General features: G+C 45.4%; 1 protein-coding gene across 6 annotated transcripts in view; it reads right to left on the reverse strand.

Moving 5' to 3' along the window:
* ADGRA3 (adhesion G protein-coupled receptor A3) overlaps window positions 1-15,783 on the reverse strand; it is a 107,039-nt gene that overhangs the window by 60,890 nt on the left and 30,366 nt on the right. For all 6 annotated transcript variants that reach the window (XM_057726679.1, XM_057726678.1, XM_057726677.1 and 3 more), the window contains 2 exons: window positions 5,802-5,873; window positions 1,672-1,743 (listed from right to left, as the gene is read on the reverse strand). In XM_057726679.1, the coding sequence (XP_057582662.1) occupies window positions 1,672-1,743; window positions 5,802-5,873 (144 nt within the window). The remainder of the gene's footprint in view (window positions 1-1,671; window positions 1,744-5,801; window positions 5,874-15,783) is intronic.

Here is a 15,783-nt window from a genome sequence, read left to right on the forward strand (position 1 = left end):
ATCTCAAGCAATCCTCAAGTAGGAAACATGGTAGTGCTATTTCTATGTTTTAATGATTCACCTGAATATATGTCCATTGCATTCCATAACCTATAAATTCTCACAACAGGTATCAGAGAATTGGTAAAAATATAAGAGACAACCCAAGCTCTTAAACTTCCGAAAATATCTGCTTTTAAGGCAGGAGGCCAAAAAAAGCAGCAACTTGCCTTAATGTAAGGTAGCTCTTTTGCCTAAAGAACATTTGCTGATAGGTCAAAAATCCCTAGGCTGGAGCTATAAATCCATCTGGAAGTAAAGTCAAGAAATGGTAAAAAACTTCAGACTCCCTTTTTCATTATTTGATTCATAGCTACCCAAAAACATAACAAATTTTCTCCATAAATGCCTCATTTTGCCAATTCTTATGCATTCCTCAAAACCAAAAATACAGAACTCGAGATAATAAAAGCACTGAAATAAAATCGTCTGTAACACAGTTACAAAAAAGGAAACTGTAATTGATTTAGTTAATTTCTAGTTATGAGTAAAGCTGTATACCAAATCAATCTTTTGCTTCAAAACATAAACTTGGCCATCTATCTTTCCCCCAGAAGTAAAAGGAACAATGAAAAATACAGATTTGCTAAGACGCAGGAGTAACTTTATTCTGACAAGTGATTTGGAGACCCCTCCCTTACCGTACAGATGAAATAATCTCACTATTTAAGCCCCTCACAGCTTTTTCAAAGTTAACTTGAATGAAACAGAAGAAACATTCTAAGAAGCTAAAAAGAGAAAGAACCAGGCATAGGTGATCTCAATACTAGAACTTCTCCCCCTAAATCCTGCACTTCACCCTGCACCCTATTTCTAGATCGCTCTTCTCTAAATCATGATTTTATGCCGTTTTACCACATCAGTGTCTTTCAGTGGTTTCCTAGGGTTGACTCAGTCCTAAGCTTTAGTCTGCTTTTCATACAGTCTCGTATAAAGCTCTATTATAGATAACTGTCCTTACTTCTAATTACTCTCAAAGTCTATTTTAAAAAGAAAATTAAAATATATTTGATGGCGTATACAAAGTTCTGCATTTATATTAGATATATAAGATACAGGTATAGATAATTCAAATGTTAATTAACCCTTATAATAACTCTGAGGTATTATCAATCCCATGTCATAGACGAAAAACAGAAAAGCTAAACAACTCACCTATAATCACACGGTTGGAGGTGTGATTCAAAGGGTCATTTTACACATGAGACCACTGGCCTTCACCTTGACAAACTGGCCTCGCTCTTATTTCTACCTTCCTGTATCATTTGCTCGACTTCTTTTCCTTTCTAACGTTCTGGACCATCAGCTCAAGTTTCACCTCTTCCAAGCAAATTTTCCCAAAGTGGTAAAGCTTCTGACCTGTCTCTCAACGAGGACACGTTCTCTGGGGTATATACTACATCGTGTGTGTGTGTGTGCACACGTGTGTGTGTCTGGGGCGGAGGATGTAAAGCATTAGTATGGTCGGATGACATTAAATCTCCATGATTAAATTTCTAGCTCCTTACCTCCTACCAATTCTGTAACCTCTGCAGTTGTTATTTTAATATTAAACACATAGGCAGTCATAAAACTTTGGGCACTAGCTCCAATGCTTCCTTGTATTATAATATGAAAGAAAGAGATACTCACAGCCTAACCAGATTGGTGAGCCCTCGGAATATGTCTGCATTCAGACACCCTATTCGATTGTTCGTCAGATCCCTAAAGAGAAAGGGGAAAAGTGTCTTCAGTTAGTTCTGTTGGTCAACGAAGGTTTCATACATTCAATACACAAGAATGGCACCCAGGTATCACACAAGTCCCATCTTTTAAGCATCTCTGAAATATTCACCGATCTCAAGTGCAGCACTGAGGGAAGAAATAATCCTTGCGTTCACTTACTTCCGGCACGCACAGGCTAAAAGCTGTTTAACTGCAGTGCCCTTGATGTTTCAAGCATGCACTCCTGTAAAACGACTCCAGATAAAACCCAGGTAGTAAAAATGAGACTCAACTATCTTACTTTCTGTGATGACCTACACAGCCAACCACGCTGGGTCAGTTAGGGAACAGACCCTGATCTCAGCCAACATCCAACAGACAGCGCGTAAACGGGCAGACCGTCAGAACGCTGAAACTTTTATTTCCTCGAGAACGTCTGAAACCTCATGCTTTCTACCTTCATTCCTTACGTACTCAGAAGTTTTGACTGTAATGAGAAAAACAACTGAGTTAGCTTTTACTTTACAGATCTGTGATTTAGGCTCCAAGCCAAATGACTTTCTAACAATATCGAGGTCATGGCCCGTTTTTTCCACTCACTCCTAGCTTCTTATAGTTCCTCTCAAATGTTACTTCCTATCCATTTTTTTCCTACTGCTCAAGCTATGAAAATTTTCCTTTTATCTATGGGATAATTTTAGGAAGTATTTTGTTCTATCTTTCTACACTATTTTTCTTCACACCAAGCACAGAGAACACAATTTTACTTTTCAACCAGATTACATTTTAATTCTGAGATAACTGACAACTTCTTGCAATGTGACAGAGTGGCTTTCAACATCTTCCATCAGTGGACTTAGTATGGAAACCCTAAAACAATTAATCAATTGTTCTCAACTATTAGATTTAGATTTATCGATCATTTTGAATTTCAATAAAAGAAAACAAACTTCCTACACCAAACTTTTAAAAATATTTTTATCATATTTTCTTCAAAATTATTCTCTGTAACAGAAAAGCATATATTCTTTGAATTTCACTCTGCGTTACTCTTTAGAGACTTGTACCACCCATTTCTAAACTAAAACTGTCAGATTCTAAATTGCACACCTGGTAACAGAAAAAATGTATTTGTCTGATAGAAATTACAAAGACTTTGTATTTGAATCCTGTACCTAGTCATTAATTCTTTCCTCTAGATGTTTCACAAGCTAGTTTAGGTAATCCTGGTGTTCAAAAGTTTCATGGCTCTGGCCTTCCCTTTCCTATGGCAACTTTTGATGGGATAAAAAAAAAAAAAAAAACGTAAGCAATACAAGTCTTTATCTGCATCCGCTGTGCTCCAGCTCCTCAGAATATTAAAGCTAAGTATTTAATCGTGTGGGACTTTTTTTTTCCCCAGCTGATTTTCCTTCTATTTCTGGGTTTTGCTGTTTAAGAAAATTAGGCATCATCTTGTGAAGTGTTGCTTAAACAAGCATTTCTGGGTGTACTCATTATCTTGTCTCAGTTCTGGGCTTTAAATGGTGTAATTACCATTGATTCTTTGGAAAACAATTTCATTACAGCTATACCTATTTAAAGTGGAATTCAGGTATTGATAATGGGTTTTCATTTGAATTGAGAATCAGCTTGAATCTGTTGATAAAGCAAAAGAGAAACTGAACGGGTCTAGGTTTTACCTACTTCTGGTAGTTTACTCTTCAGAAAGCCACTTAATCTTCCTGATCCAAATTATCTATAAAATAAAGGCAAAGGCACGGGACACTTACAAAATCACTTTACGAGCGGCTGACGAGTGAGATGCACAATTGAAATGAATGAATGATTTAAGGCCTCGTAAGAAAAAGTGCCTATAATCTAGAAGCAACTAGCAGAATATCTTTATATCTCATTGAGTTTACATATAGGACTCTCGCAGCTTGCAAGCCGTATACCACAAATTCAATTACAAGTTAGCTGTCTGGAATTAAGAACGAATTTTCTTGTGGGAAGAACATTATAAATGACAACTACCTTCCTAGGCAAATACACAAGAGGCTACTTAATGTATAATGTCATGAAAAAATGCTAAGGCAACATCTGGGACAATAATAGTAATTAAGTCAAGTGCTAGTGAACAAAAAATGTATTTATTTCGGATAGCAGTACTTGAACATTTACTTACTGCAGAATAAAGAACTGGATGGAGAACCTACTCTGCAGTATCCTTGAAACATCCTGATGAACCTGCTTTTTCTTAACAGTCAAGTCTCCTTGCATCTCTACCTCGACATGGAGATATTATCAGTAATAATCTCCCTATTACCGGGAAACAGAACACAGTGGTGTGGATCGCAGCAGAGAATGAGTGGACCTGTCTGGCCACATGATGCCAAACCCCTCCTTCCTTTTGGAAAAACAACCTGGAAGGAAAAATATCCCAGAAGTTCTCTAACGTCAGCATCTTCTTCACCAGGAGGGAGTGTTGAAACAGGTGGTTTAGCCTCAGCCCCAGAGTTTGACGGGGCAGGTCTAACACACACACTCCTGCTCCCCAGGTGAGGACTCCCTTTCCATCCAAACATGGATTTGCTGCAGCAAGAAATACGAAGAAAATAACTCATTGTTACAAACCAAGCTCCGTTAGCTGCTGCCCCTCCATAGCCTAACGGCTGCTTCTGGAGATGCATGTGGCCTGCTGACGGCCGTGATCCGTGCCCCTTCCTGCGTCAGCACAGCTGCATCCCAACAGCTTCAAAGACTCTTAGCAGCTGGACTCCAGCTACCGCTCCAGCTCTCCGGAAGCATATCCCGATTCCATATTCAGGTTTTTGGTCAGCGTATACAATTCCGCTACACTGCAAACCTTCCAAGGGGTTCCTGAGTTACCTTTGTATCTCTGGAGCCTGGCTCACTACTGGGCACACAGGATAGAATCAATGATTTTTGCATAACTGAACTGATGCTAATCTCTGTCTTCCCACTTGGATTCACTGCTATACCTGGTTGATACTATTCAATACTTCTACTGAACTCTAAACCCAGCTTGATCCACTGCAACCCTGACGCCACAAATCTGATCACGTCAACTCCACACTGAAAAGGTTCTGCCAGTCCCCACGGTCTAAAAAAAACAGATTCGAAATTCTTCCACATGGCAGGAGGTCATCAAAAGCCTCGTCCCTCCCTGACCAGCCTTACCTCCCCATGTTCTTCTCCCCCTTTCTACCTGAAGTTCTGAACAGAGGACTTGCTCCTTCACACCTATGTCCACTCTGCTCAGGATGCTCCTTCTGTTCTTCAATATCCACGCACCCCTCAGGAGCAAGGTCAAATCCAATGGCTGGCTGCTCTCATGGCAGGTCATTCTCCTCTCAGGTGGTCCCTCCTCTCCCCGGCAGACTCCTACTGTTATTATTTAGGATGTATGCTCACTGTCTATTTGCCCCCAAGAGTCTGTGAGCTCTTCCAGAGAAGTCAGAGCACAGTAAGCAGGCTGCACTTATTAACGGAGAGGGAATTAAGGGTGGTGGGACAGGCCACGTGGCTTGAGCACGGGGTGACCGATCCAACACAAGCATGTCCACACAGCATCGTGACAGGAGCACAGGAAGAGGAAGGCGGTGTGCAGCCTCAAAAAGTAATAAAAACGGGTCCTTAGGCTTTGAAATAATAATAGATAGATAAAATATACAGGAAAATATCGAGATTTTAGATCATTAATAGAAAGGGGCCTCAGTTTTCAGGGCACTCACAACAGACGGTTTAAATGCATTCATAACTTGAAAACCATCTACTGATTATGCCAGCTGGCAAAGCCAACGGTAATGATTTTATTACCATAAGAGGGATGCAAGCATCTACCACCAAACAAATCAAATTACTCTGTACATAAACTGCCTTCTAAGCTACTTACATGAAACACTCTGTTTCTCTATCTTGGACCTGCCTAGGTGAACGTCTAAAAATTATTAAGAAGCCACTTTTTTTTTATCACATTAAAGTTTAAAGTAGGTTAACAGTTAACTTATACAGACATGATTGAAACTCATAAGCCAGCAAATTCAAACACTTACAATCTTTTTAGTGACGACAGCCCCCGGAAGGCACCTGGATCTATACGACTAATCAGATTGTTCCGGAGGTCCCTGTTAAAAATAAAATAAAGGTCATTTACATCTCGACACTGTCAGGAATATTTAGGCACACTGCTCTTACCTGCTATACAAAAAACAACCAAAACAATCATAAAAAATGAGAGGAAGCTGAAGCCGAAAAGGTTAGGCCAAAATCACCCCAGTGGCAGAGCCAGAATTCAAAATCAAGAATTCTGGTTCTGAAGCCATTTATTTTGGTCAATATAAGAATAAAGGTGTATGCCAAAAAGATAAGTGTGTCCTAATATTACTCAAACTTATGACTAAACTACAATCATACGTTATGTCTACAATCTCTTCCTTAGTGTGCTACACTTTAGTTATCAAAATAAATCAGACTGTAGGTGACAAGCATAATAAACTGAATTTTTTTAAATCATTTAAAAAAATATACATGCTAACCTTTGTCATTTTGGTTGTTCATACGTTTCCCCCACCCCGGGCTTCTATGGCTAGGTTTTCTAGAAAACAATGTGTTAAATCACAAAAGACAGCTCAAAGCAATGATCCCCCAGCTCCCCAGACAATGGCACCCGACCGCAGTCACAACAGACGGCAGTCCCCCGCTCATCCACGCGGGACACGCTCCAGGACCGCCCGTGGATGCCTCAAACCGAAAACAGTACCACACCCGAGACATACTGCGCTTTCTTCCTATACACAAAATACCCACCGTAACGTTTAACTTCGAAATTAGGTACAGGAAGAGATCAACAACAGCTAATTAAATGGAACAACTATAACAATACATTAATAAAAGTTATATAAAACTGGTCTCTCTTAAAATATCTTACTGTAGAAATGTCATACCTTTTCCATCTTAACTAAGTGCTTAACAGGCACCGTGGCCTTAACTTTTAAGTGAGGTATGACAGCAAAACCGGTACAAATATTTTTTTCTTTTCCCCAGTTTCACGGAGAGAAGATTCATTCTTACCATGAACCTTAGCAAGCTCAGCATACAAATTTTCTCCTCTCCTTAAAATCAGGAACTTTCACCCTTTTACTTACAGGAAGCACCTAATGGCTTCTCCTTAGCACATCAAACCGCCAGCATCAGGATTCCCGGGCACTGGGGCCCTCGTTAAGAGAAACGAGGGAGACTTGAACACAAGCACCGTGATACTCGGCAGTGGATCTGATAACCACCCAGGGCGTGAATCACCCCTTCATCCAGCACAGCCTGCCCGTCAGTCACGTAACAGCCACCCCTCCGCGTCCCACGTGCCTGCCCGTGGCTGGCCCACAGTCCAACGCTGCCAGACACCCAAGGTGGGCCCGTTCACCAGGACTCACTCATAACCTTGCCCGCTTGAGGCCTGTGTGGCCTCTGGTTATCTCTCAGAGAGCTTTTCAAGTCCGGCTGTGAACAGAAACTCTTCCCAGCTTCTCTTCTCCCGAGTCTCTCCTGAACAATGGCAACACTGCCTCTTCCACGTGTGAGCCTCTGACGCCAATCTCCGTAATCATCCACCACTCGCCTCATAATTATTCAGCTTACGGATACACATGGAGTCGGTGAAACACTGCAGAGACGCAGAGCAACGCGCAAAGCAAACCCAGGGCGGCAGGTACCTCCCTGGGTACTTCAGTCCCTCGCCTGAGGATTAAAAGGCCTTCCTGAAAGTAGATACTGGCGCACGGGTGCCGCCTGTGATCACAACACTGAGCTGGCGTGTCTCAGAACCTTTTACAACGACCACCTCATCGTGGCCAGTCTAGCCGGTGAGGAGCAGCCTACACCGTCAACAGAAAATCCTCAGTTGGCCTTCTCAAGCGCCCGGCGTGTCCACCTGTGCTTGAGAAAGGGACACGGAGGAAGAAGTCTCACTGCAGTGACCTCAGGTCCGCACGCTTCCTCCCAACGACGAGGAGGCACACCCAGCTATGCGGACACCCGCTGACGACAGCCAACCACTGCATGGCCTGCTTCCTGACCTGCTACGTTTCACTGACGGCTCATTCCAACTATGTCTAACTATACAGACAAACTACAAAGTGAGGGTTGGTTTCTGGACCGGTTTCCTGGCAATTTCACAAAAACATCCTGATGAAACTGGCCCTCTGCTCCTCGCGGCGCCGGTCAGTCCCCGCCGTAAACCCAGCGCTCGCGACGCGCCATCGACACTGGCTTCCCGCACCACCCGTGCTGCTCCGCGCAGGGTGACAGAGGCTGATCAGAAATTCTCAAGAGCCCTTCTCTGGAAGCACAACCAGGGAATCCTGTGCACGTAAACGTCACGCCCGCCCGCAAACCCTGTCCTGCCTTTTCCGTGTCTCACTCCTAACCTAACACATCAGGCATTCTTCCCAAGCTGGAGGTAGAACTGCAATCCCACTCCCGCCCCCTCCACGTCGGAGCCAGGTTCTTCTAAATGAAACTGAACCCTTGGGTACCTTGCAATTCTTTAAAGAAAATGACTACTAAACATAGTATAAAATCTATGCTCTGATTGCCATTACTAAATTAGTATTTCACTGAGCTGAACTCAAATTTTATGTTCCACAAAGACGGGGCCTTTGGGAGGTGAACAGGTCATGAGAGCAGAGACTTCATGAATGAGGTTAATGCCTTTGTAAAAGCGAGAGCTCCCGCATCCCTTCTGCCACATGAGTAAGCACGCAGCAAAAAGAGAGCCGACTACAAGTGGGCCCTCACCAGACGCCACATCTGCCAGTGCCTTGATTCTGGACTTCCCAGCCTCCAGAACTGTGAGAAATAAATGTTTGTTGTTTGTAAGCCACCCGGCTTATGGTATCTTGTTACAGCAGCCAGAGGAGCTTAGACAGACAATAAGCGGCTGAGAAAGTAAACCACGGCTGAGAGGCAGAATTACATCACCTGACCTTAACTATAAAAATCTTTTGAGTAAATCAGAGTTAGCCACAAAATTATTAGGATATTCATAGTCAGACAATGTAGAGACTGCTGCATCTCATTCATAACTACTCACACTTCTCAGTAAAGGCAGAGGCATGATGTCTGCAATTGACCTTCAACTAATTCAGCAAACATGTCTATGTAGGCATAGTCCAATATAAAGGAAAAAAAGAGTGGCATGTTCTAATTACTGGCTAAGTAAACTGGTGATATGGGAGATTACTACATTATTCTTCCAATTTTTCTGTATGCTGAAATTTTTTTTAAAAAAGTATTTTTGTTCCCAACTTTTTTAAGTCCCAGGAATTACAACTAATCATCAGGCCCAACTTATTAGTTCCCATCTCCCCTCCCCAACTAACCCCAATCCAATACTTCAAAGAGATAAGACGATGTTAGGAGAAAATTCAATCAATATGTTTTTGACATACTACACACAAGCCAAAAAAGCTCTGCAAAAAGAAATATATAATGTCAGTTACAGTTTTTAAAAACATATGTTTCCCTTTTCAGATTTTAAACAGTATCTACAACAGGAAGTGATTTAGCTAAAGCAGTACATAAATTTGTGGTCAGTGATGTACTGCACGTGTTTTTACAAAATACCTCTCATGAATAACCGAGGACCATAATATGATTTAAAGCTACACCTTTTCTTCAGTAATAAAAAATCCTTGACATATTATATAATATTTAATAATAGCCATATTAACCAGGCATTGCCAGAAGATATTTATAGTCAGATTCTTTCATTCAACACATCACCCTCTTTCCTTCACCAACCCACAGCTTCCCTAGTGCACAGGAATCTAACTTTAGGATGTGTGGCTAAATCTGAGTATGCTGCATCATTAAAATACAAATGAGAAGGCACACAAGAACTGCTTGAACAAAATGAAAGGAATATCTTAGTTGTTAAAAGAGCTAAGTCGTTTAGGAAAGAAAGCAAGGTGTATCACAGAAGACGCTTTTTAGCTGCAAGTATCAGAAACCTTGACTTCAAAAGGCTTTAAAAAGAAAAAAATAATTCAGCCGTTACAAGAAATCAAGAAGTACAGCAGCTTATGTGGGTGGTTCCATCCACCTCTCAGATCCACCCTCCTCAGAATGTCAAGTGTGCCTCCAGGCTGACTCTTAATCATGCTGTGACATCCCAGGTACAGAAATCACCTCCAAGCACAAAGTCATGAAAAAGAATGGGCACTCTCCTCGCCTCTCCTTAGGAGCCAAGAGATCTGCCTCCAAGCCTCACAGCTAACTACTCCTCATCTCTTACTGGCAAAGACTCTATCACTCCCGAGAGAAAGAGATACTGCAGTGACCCAGACCCATCATTTGGGCAATGAAGATTGGGAAGTCAAACACACTGACGACTAAGCAATTCCAGAGTCAAGAATTAGAGTACGTAGGGGAGGTGTGTCACTAGATACTGACAAATATACGACACAACTCAAGAATGACAATGAAAAATGAAGAGGGCGGCGGGAGGGAGGAAGGATAAATGAGTGGATGGATGAACTGATGGACAGGTCAGAGACTGTAAACCACGTTCGGTTCCCTTGAACAACGCCTAAGCCACGGGAACTCTCGAAGGCCATTTGTTAAATAAGGATCCTCACGTTCTTTCCCTGACCAGCAACACCCAAGGCACAAGCCACACCCGCCTCTCACAACACACTTGCTCTGAGGCAATCTTACTACTCCCATCTCTAGCCCAAGGGTACCGCTTCTGTGAGTTCCCTGCTGCGTGCACAGCGAACTCAGCATCTGCACCTGGACGTCTCACAGCCACCTCAACACTCAACACAGCCCACGCTCAGTACAGCATCAGAGACTCCACCTGTGCTTCGTCGAGCCCCACGCGTGAGACTGATGCACACCAAGCTGGATGACCACCAGTCCAGGCTAGGGCGCTGGTCTCCAAACAGAGACTGTGGGCTTTAAATTATCTGAGATTTAACACAGCTCCCTCCCTCCCCCTCACGCCAACCCCTCAGTCCAGCAGCCGGAGCGTCTTCGGCTCACAGGGCTCAGCATAAAAGCCAAGGTCCTCACGATGACCTACAGGGCCCTCTAGAATCCACCCCTGCACCCTCACACCCCTCCGGCCTGACGCTAGTCTCCCTGCCGCTCCTCACACGCACGCAGCATGTGTCACAGCACCGCCTCTGCACCCACCAGTCCCCCTGCCTGTGACAGTCTCTCCTCAGGCAACTCACGGCTCAGTCATCTGCTTTAAGTCTCTGCATTATCACCACGCAAAACCTGCACACACACACAGTGCGGACACACCCAAACTCCACTCCAGGGCTTCCCTGGCGGCGCAGCGGTTAAGAATCCGCCTGCCCATGCAGGGGACACGGGTTTCATTCCTGGGCCCGGGAAGATCCCACATGCTGCAGAGCAACTAAGCCTGTGCACCACGCCTACTGAGCCTGCACTCGAGAGCCCGCGAGCCACAACGACTGAGCCCACGTGCCGCAACTACTGAAGCCCGTGTGCCTAGAGCCTGTGCTCCACAAGAGAAACCACCGCCGTGAGAAGCCCGTGCACCGCAACAGAGAGTAGCCCCCGCTCTCCGCAACTAGAGAAAGCCCGTGTGCAGCAACAAAGACCCAATGCAGCCAAAAATAAAATTAAATCATTAAATAAATCTTAAAAAAAAACAAAACACAAAACCTCCACTCCATGTTTTCTTTACCCACAGTACAGTCATCCCTCAGCTCCAGGACCCCCACAAGTACCAACATCCAGACGCCGCTCAAGTCCCTTGTACGCAATGGCGCAGTCCAGCTGGGACACCACACCCACGCTGGGTAGAATCCTGGGGGAGGCGGCGGGTACTGTACTTACGCTACGAATGTGCTTGCTATGTTTAGTATTCTGTTTCTCCCCATCACAACAGAAGCTGCATGAAGACAGGACCTTTGCTGTGTTCACTAATGAATCCCAAGCCTAGGACAGTGCTGGCGGTAATAAATCTCTATTGAACAAATTTAACTTAGCTACTCAGGAAAGACTTAGTAATGGTTGAGGCAATGTTTGTAGCAAGCATTGATATTAGGCCAATTACCTTCTTCATGGTTTTAATTAACGTGATACAATAAATCTACATCAGTTATCCACTGCATGTACTTTTAAAAGAATGCAAATTAACCTTTAAAAAAGGTAGATCATAACTAGGAAACTAGTTTCCAAGATGTCATAAAAATTTAGGTAGTATGTCCTAAAAATAGAAACCCCAAACCCAAATTAAAGAAAAACTCAATCTAAATATTCCTACTTAAAAAGAAAAAAAAAAAGCACACACACTGCTACTTTCTTATAAGAGACAAAAACAAATATTGGGTTGGCCAAAAGGTTTGTTCGGTTTTTTCCCGTAAGGTGGCTCTAGTAGCACTTAGTTATCTTTAACCTCATTCAAAACAATCTGAATTATTCTGCATGGCCTGACTACAGTAATTTTAAGGCCAGAGCTTTAAAGTTTAGGCCCTACTCTGAATAATTCCTACCACTTGCTTTCCCATTCCACCATATCTTTAAGTGGTTTGATTTGCTTGTTCTCATCTCCCGGGGTCTCTGCCTAGCCACAGCCAGGCTGCAACCATCTGGCTGGCTGTGTCTCTCAGGTGGGATTCGCCCATGCAGGGTGTCAGCGCTAGTGGCTTTGTTCAGGAGGGGACCTCAGGACGCACCAGTAGGAAAGTGGGGAAGAGAGCCCAGCAAGAGAAGAGACCCAACAAAGGGGGCATTGCTGCGTGAGCTCTGCCGTGCTCCACTGGGACTCAACCTCCTGGACACCTGTGGAAGGCGGGCCAGACGCCCTCCGGGTCGTCCCTCTGGAGAGGGGAGGTCGTTGGGTTGGTCACCCACCACCGGTTCTCAGTCACCGTCTGAGTGCAGCTGAGGCAGACGTGGGCGAGTGGGGTGCCTTTCACTCCAGCACCGGAGCAAAGAAAGCTCTCAGGTTGTGCACTTGGAAGGCTTAGAGAGAGACGCCCAGGAACGGCGAGTGCTGAAGGAATAAGGTCTGCTACAGCGTTTTGGGGTAATTTTGAAAAATTTGAAAATGATGTCACTTATACAAACATGAAGTCATTTATTTGGCTAGCTATGTCTTAAGCTGGGTTCCCCAAAAGCAGCTCCGGACACTCCTAAAGCACTTCCTGGCGACCAGCAGGCTTCTGTGGAAAGCGCTCTCTCTCTCTCTCTCTCTCTCTCTCTCTCAGCTAACAAACCCCAAAGGCTATGCTGACGCTCCCCTGGGAAACGCGAACAGAGGATCCCAGCCCAGAGGCCTCGAGGGCCACACGACCAGTTCTCCTGCTCCCACCTCACGCTGGATCCTGAGAAACTGGGATTCTGCTTCCCCAGGAAAGAGGCCTCAGGTTCCCCTGCCCGTGACCCAGAACCTTGTATCAGTTTCATGGGATCTCTTTCCCTGTCTCCCCTCATCCCAGGTAGGACAGAGCCCTTTCCTGGGGACCCACAGACACGTAGGCTCTTTCTACACTCCCTCCAACTCTCCAATCAGCCCAGAGACGCTGTATCGAGGTGAGGAAGTATTTTCTCTCTCTCTTGTGTTTTTTTTAATCTTTTAGAACCTCTTTTCTTCATTTGGGCTAGGACTTCAGGAACTCACTGGTCAAAAAACTGAGTCCTTTCTTCTGTTTCGTCATCCCTTCTCCTGAGGCAGGGTAATTAGGAAACAGGCAGGGAAATACACATCAGTTAATCTGTCAAAATGCTGTATCACCGTCGCAGGCTGAACTGTGCCCCCCCAAATGTCCCGTGCTGAAGTCACAACCTCCAGTACCTCAAAATGTGACTGTACTTGGAGACAGGGCCTGTAAAGAGGTAATGAAGTTAAAATGAGGTCACAGAGGTGGGCCTTAATCCCCTAGGACTGGCGTCCTTATAAGCAGGGGAGATTAGGACACAGACACACAGGGAAGACTCTAGCGAAGACACCAGAGGAAAACAGATGGCAACCTATAAGCCAAGGAGAGAAGCCTGGGACAGATCCTTCCCTCAGGCCCTGGGAAGATACCAGCTCTGCCAAGGCCTTGATCTTGAACTTCCAGTCTCCAGAAATGCGAGGAAACAAATGTTTGTTATTTAAGCCACCCAGTCTGTAGTACTCATTACGGAAGCCCTAACAAGCCAACACGACGATTATACGCACCTAGACTGTCCTGGGCTCTATTTCAGACACAAAGTCTCTGCAGTCCTGGAAGAGAAGCCCCCCAGATACGCTACAGATTGTGTAAGATCCAGAAGCAAACCGGAGTCCACAAGAAGAACCTTGCAAGGATGAAAATCACGGACGTGTACAAGAAGAGACAGCCTTTGGGTCCAGTCACAGGATGAGGACAGCACGATGCAGGGCAGGTTAGAACGCTAGGTAACCAGGCAGAGAGGGACAATGAGAAGCACTATGGAAACAGCAGAAAGCATCCATGAAGAGTTACTCAAGGAGTTGCTATGGAAAGTACAAAACCTACAGAGGCTGCAAAATTAGCAAAACATGTCAGAAAGCAGCAACATGGTAGAAACTATAGACGTGAGAAAGATGGTGCTGTGCCCTAGGGGAAGGAAAGCCCCCAATCCCCTTCCACACCGTCCTCTCTGAGGCCCCGGCGCAAACACTCCACTTCCAAGCCCAGGAGGAAGAAAGGAGCCGCGCTAGGGAAGGTCTAGAAGCTGGCAGCCAGCCTCGGGCAGTGAACCCCCACAAAAAGGCCAAGCAACTGGCTACGGGATCTCTTCCGTCTGCACGTGCTCTGAAAACCAAGTGAAACAAAGGCCGGGGCGGTTCCACGCGAGGCGGCGGGGACCTCTGCCGCCGGTGGGCCCAGGAGGAAGCTGGAGTGAGGCGCGGCACCCGGCTCGTGCCCACAGAGGAAGGCCCCACGGCTGGGGTGACGCGTCCCTCTGCCCTCCTCGGGGCCAAGTCTTCTTCCAAGACGGCAGTTAAGGGCCTAGCCCGATCATCCTTTTCTCCTTCTATCTGCAGTGTGCTGCTCTCCTGCAAAGACCGTGCGGGAGGCAGCCCCCGCCTGGGCACGCGCGACCTCCCTCTGCGGCCACGGCAAGGCCACGGTTCAGGCCTAGGCTTGGAAGTGCACACAGAAAATGCTGAGGGTAGGGCCTGCTTAGGTAAAGCTGTTCCCCAGCAGGGGAGGCCCAGCCCCAGAGGCAACACCGGGATTTCAGGCTGACGCCCCCATCAACACAATCGTCTTTCAAAGTCCTCTGATACGTGTGTGTATATATATACATGTACATACACGTATGTACATATATATACATGCATACCTGTACGTGTGTGTGCGTGTGTGTGTGTGTGTGTTTCTCTCTGGCCCTACAAACGAGAGATGGTGCTCTGTTTTAGCCCCCTGGCTAAAAACAACAGTATTTTAATATCATCTGTTTGTGGCAACCTAATGTTTCTAACATGTACAGGGATTTATTTTCAATAAATGGCTGAGAATAAGGTCAAAGACAAAAGAAATTTTAAAATTAATGTAAGAAGGACAGTAATTCACAGCACAGAACTTTAGCTATGCTGTCCACACGTCTGATGTATATGAACCACCACGGCAACCCTGGTGCCAAAAGTAACGCGTGTTTCTAAACACAACAGACACCACTTAACACCCAGCAGCGCCCGTCATCCTTCCTCGGAAAGGGCAAACCACACTGACCCTGCCCTCGTGCCGAGCACCTACTCAGAGCCTGACAACGTGCTACGTGCTGAGGGTATCTGTCAGGCACGACAGCTTCTCGCCCAGGAGCAGAAGACTGAGCAGGACCGTGCTGCCTCGTACGAGGCTAACGGGCCAGGGGGAGCCGTGCTTGGGCGAGGTCCTGCCTGCGCCCCTGCGCTCACCCTGACGGGCCCACCCACACTCCTCAGCGTGCCGGCTCCGGCCCAGGCCCGCAGCACGGCAGCTCCTGTGCCAGATGTACGACCATCTCTTCTGATGACAATGAGGGCATTCCTCTCCCCAAAGCCCC

This window comes from Hippopotamus amphibius, chromosome 3 (assembly GCF_030028045.1).
Source record: "Hippopotamus amphibius kiboko isolate mHipAmp2 chromosome 3, mHipAmp2.hap2, whole genome shotgun sequence".
Classification (NCBI taxonomy): Eukaryota; Metazoa; Chordata; class Mammalia; order Artiodactyla; family Hippopotamidae; genus Hippopotamus; species Hippopotamus amphibius.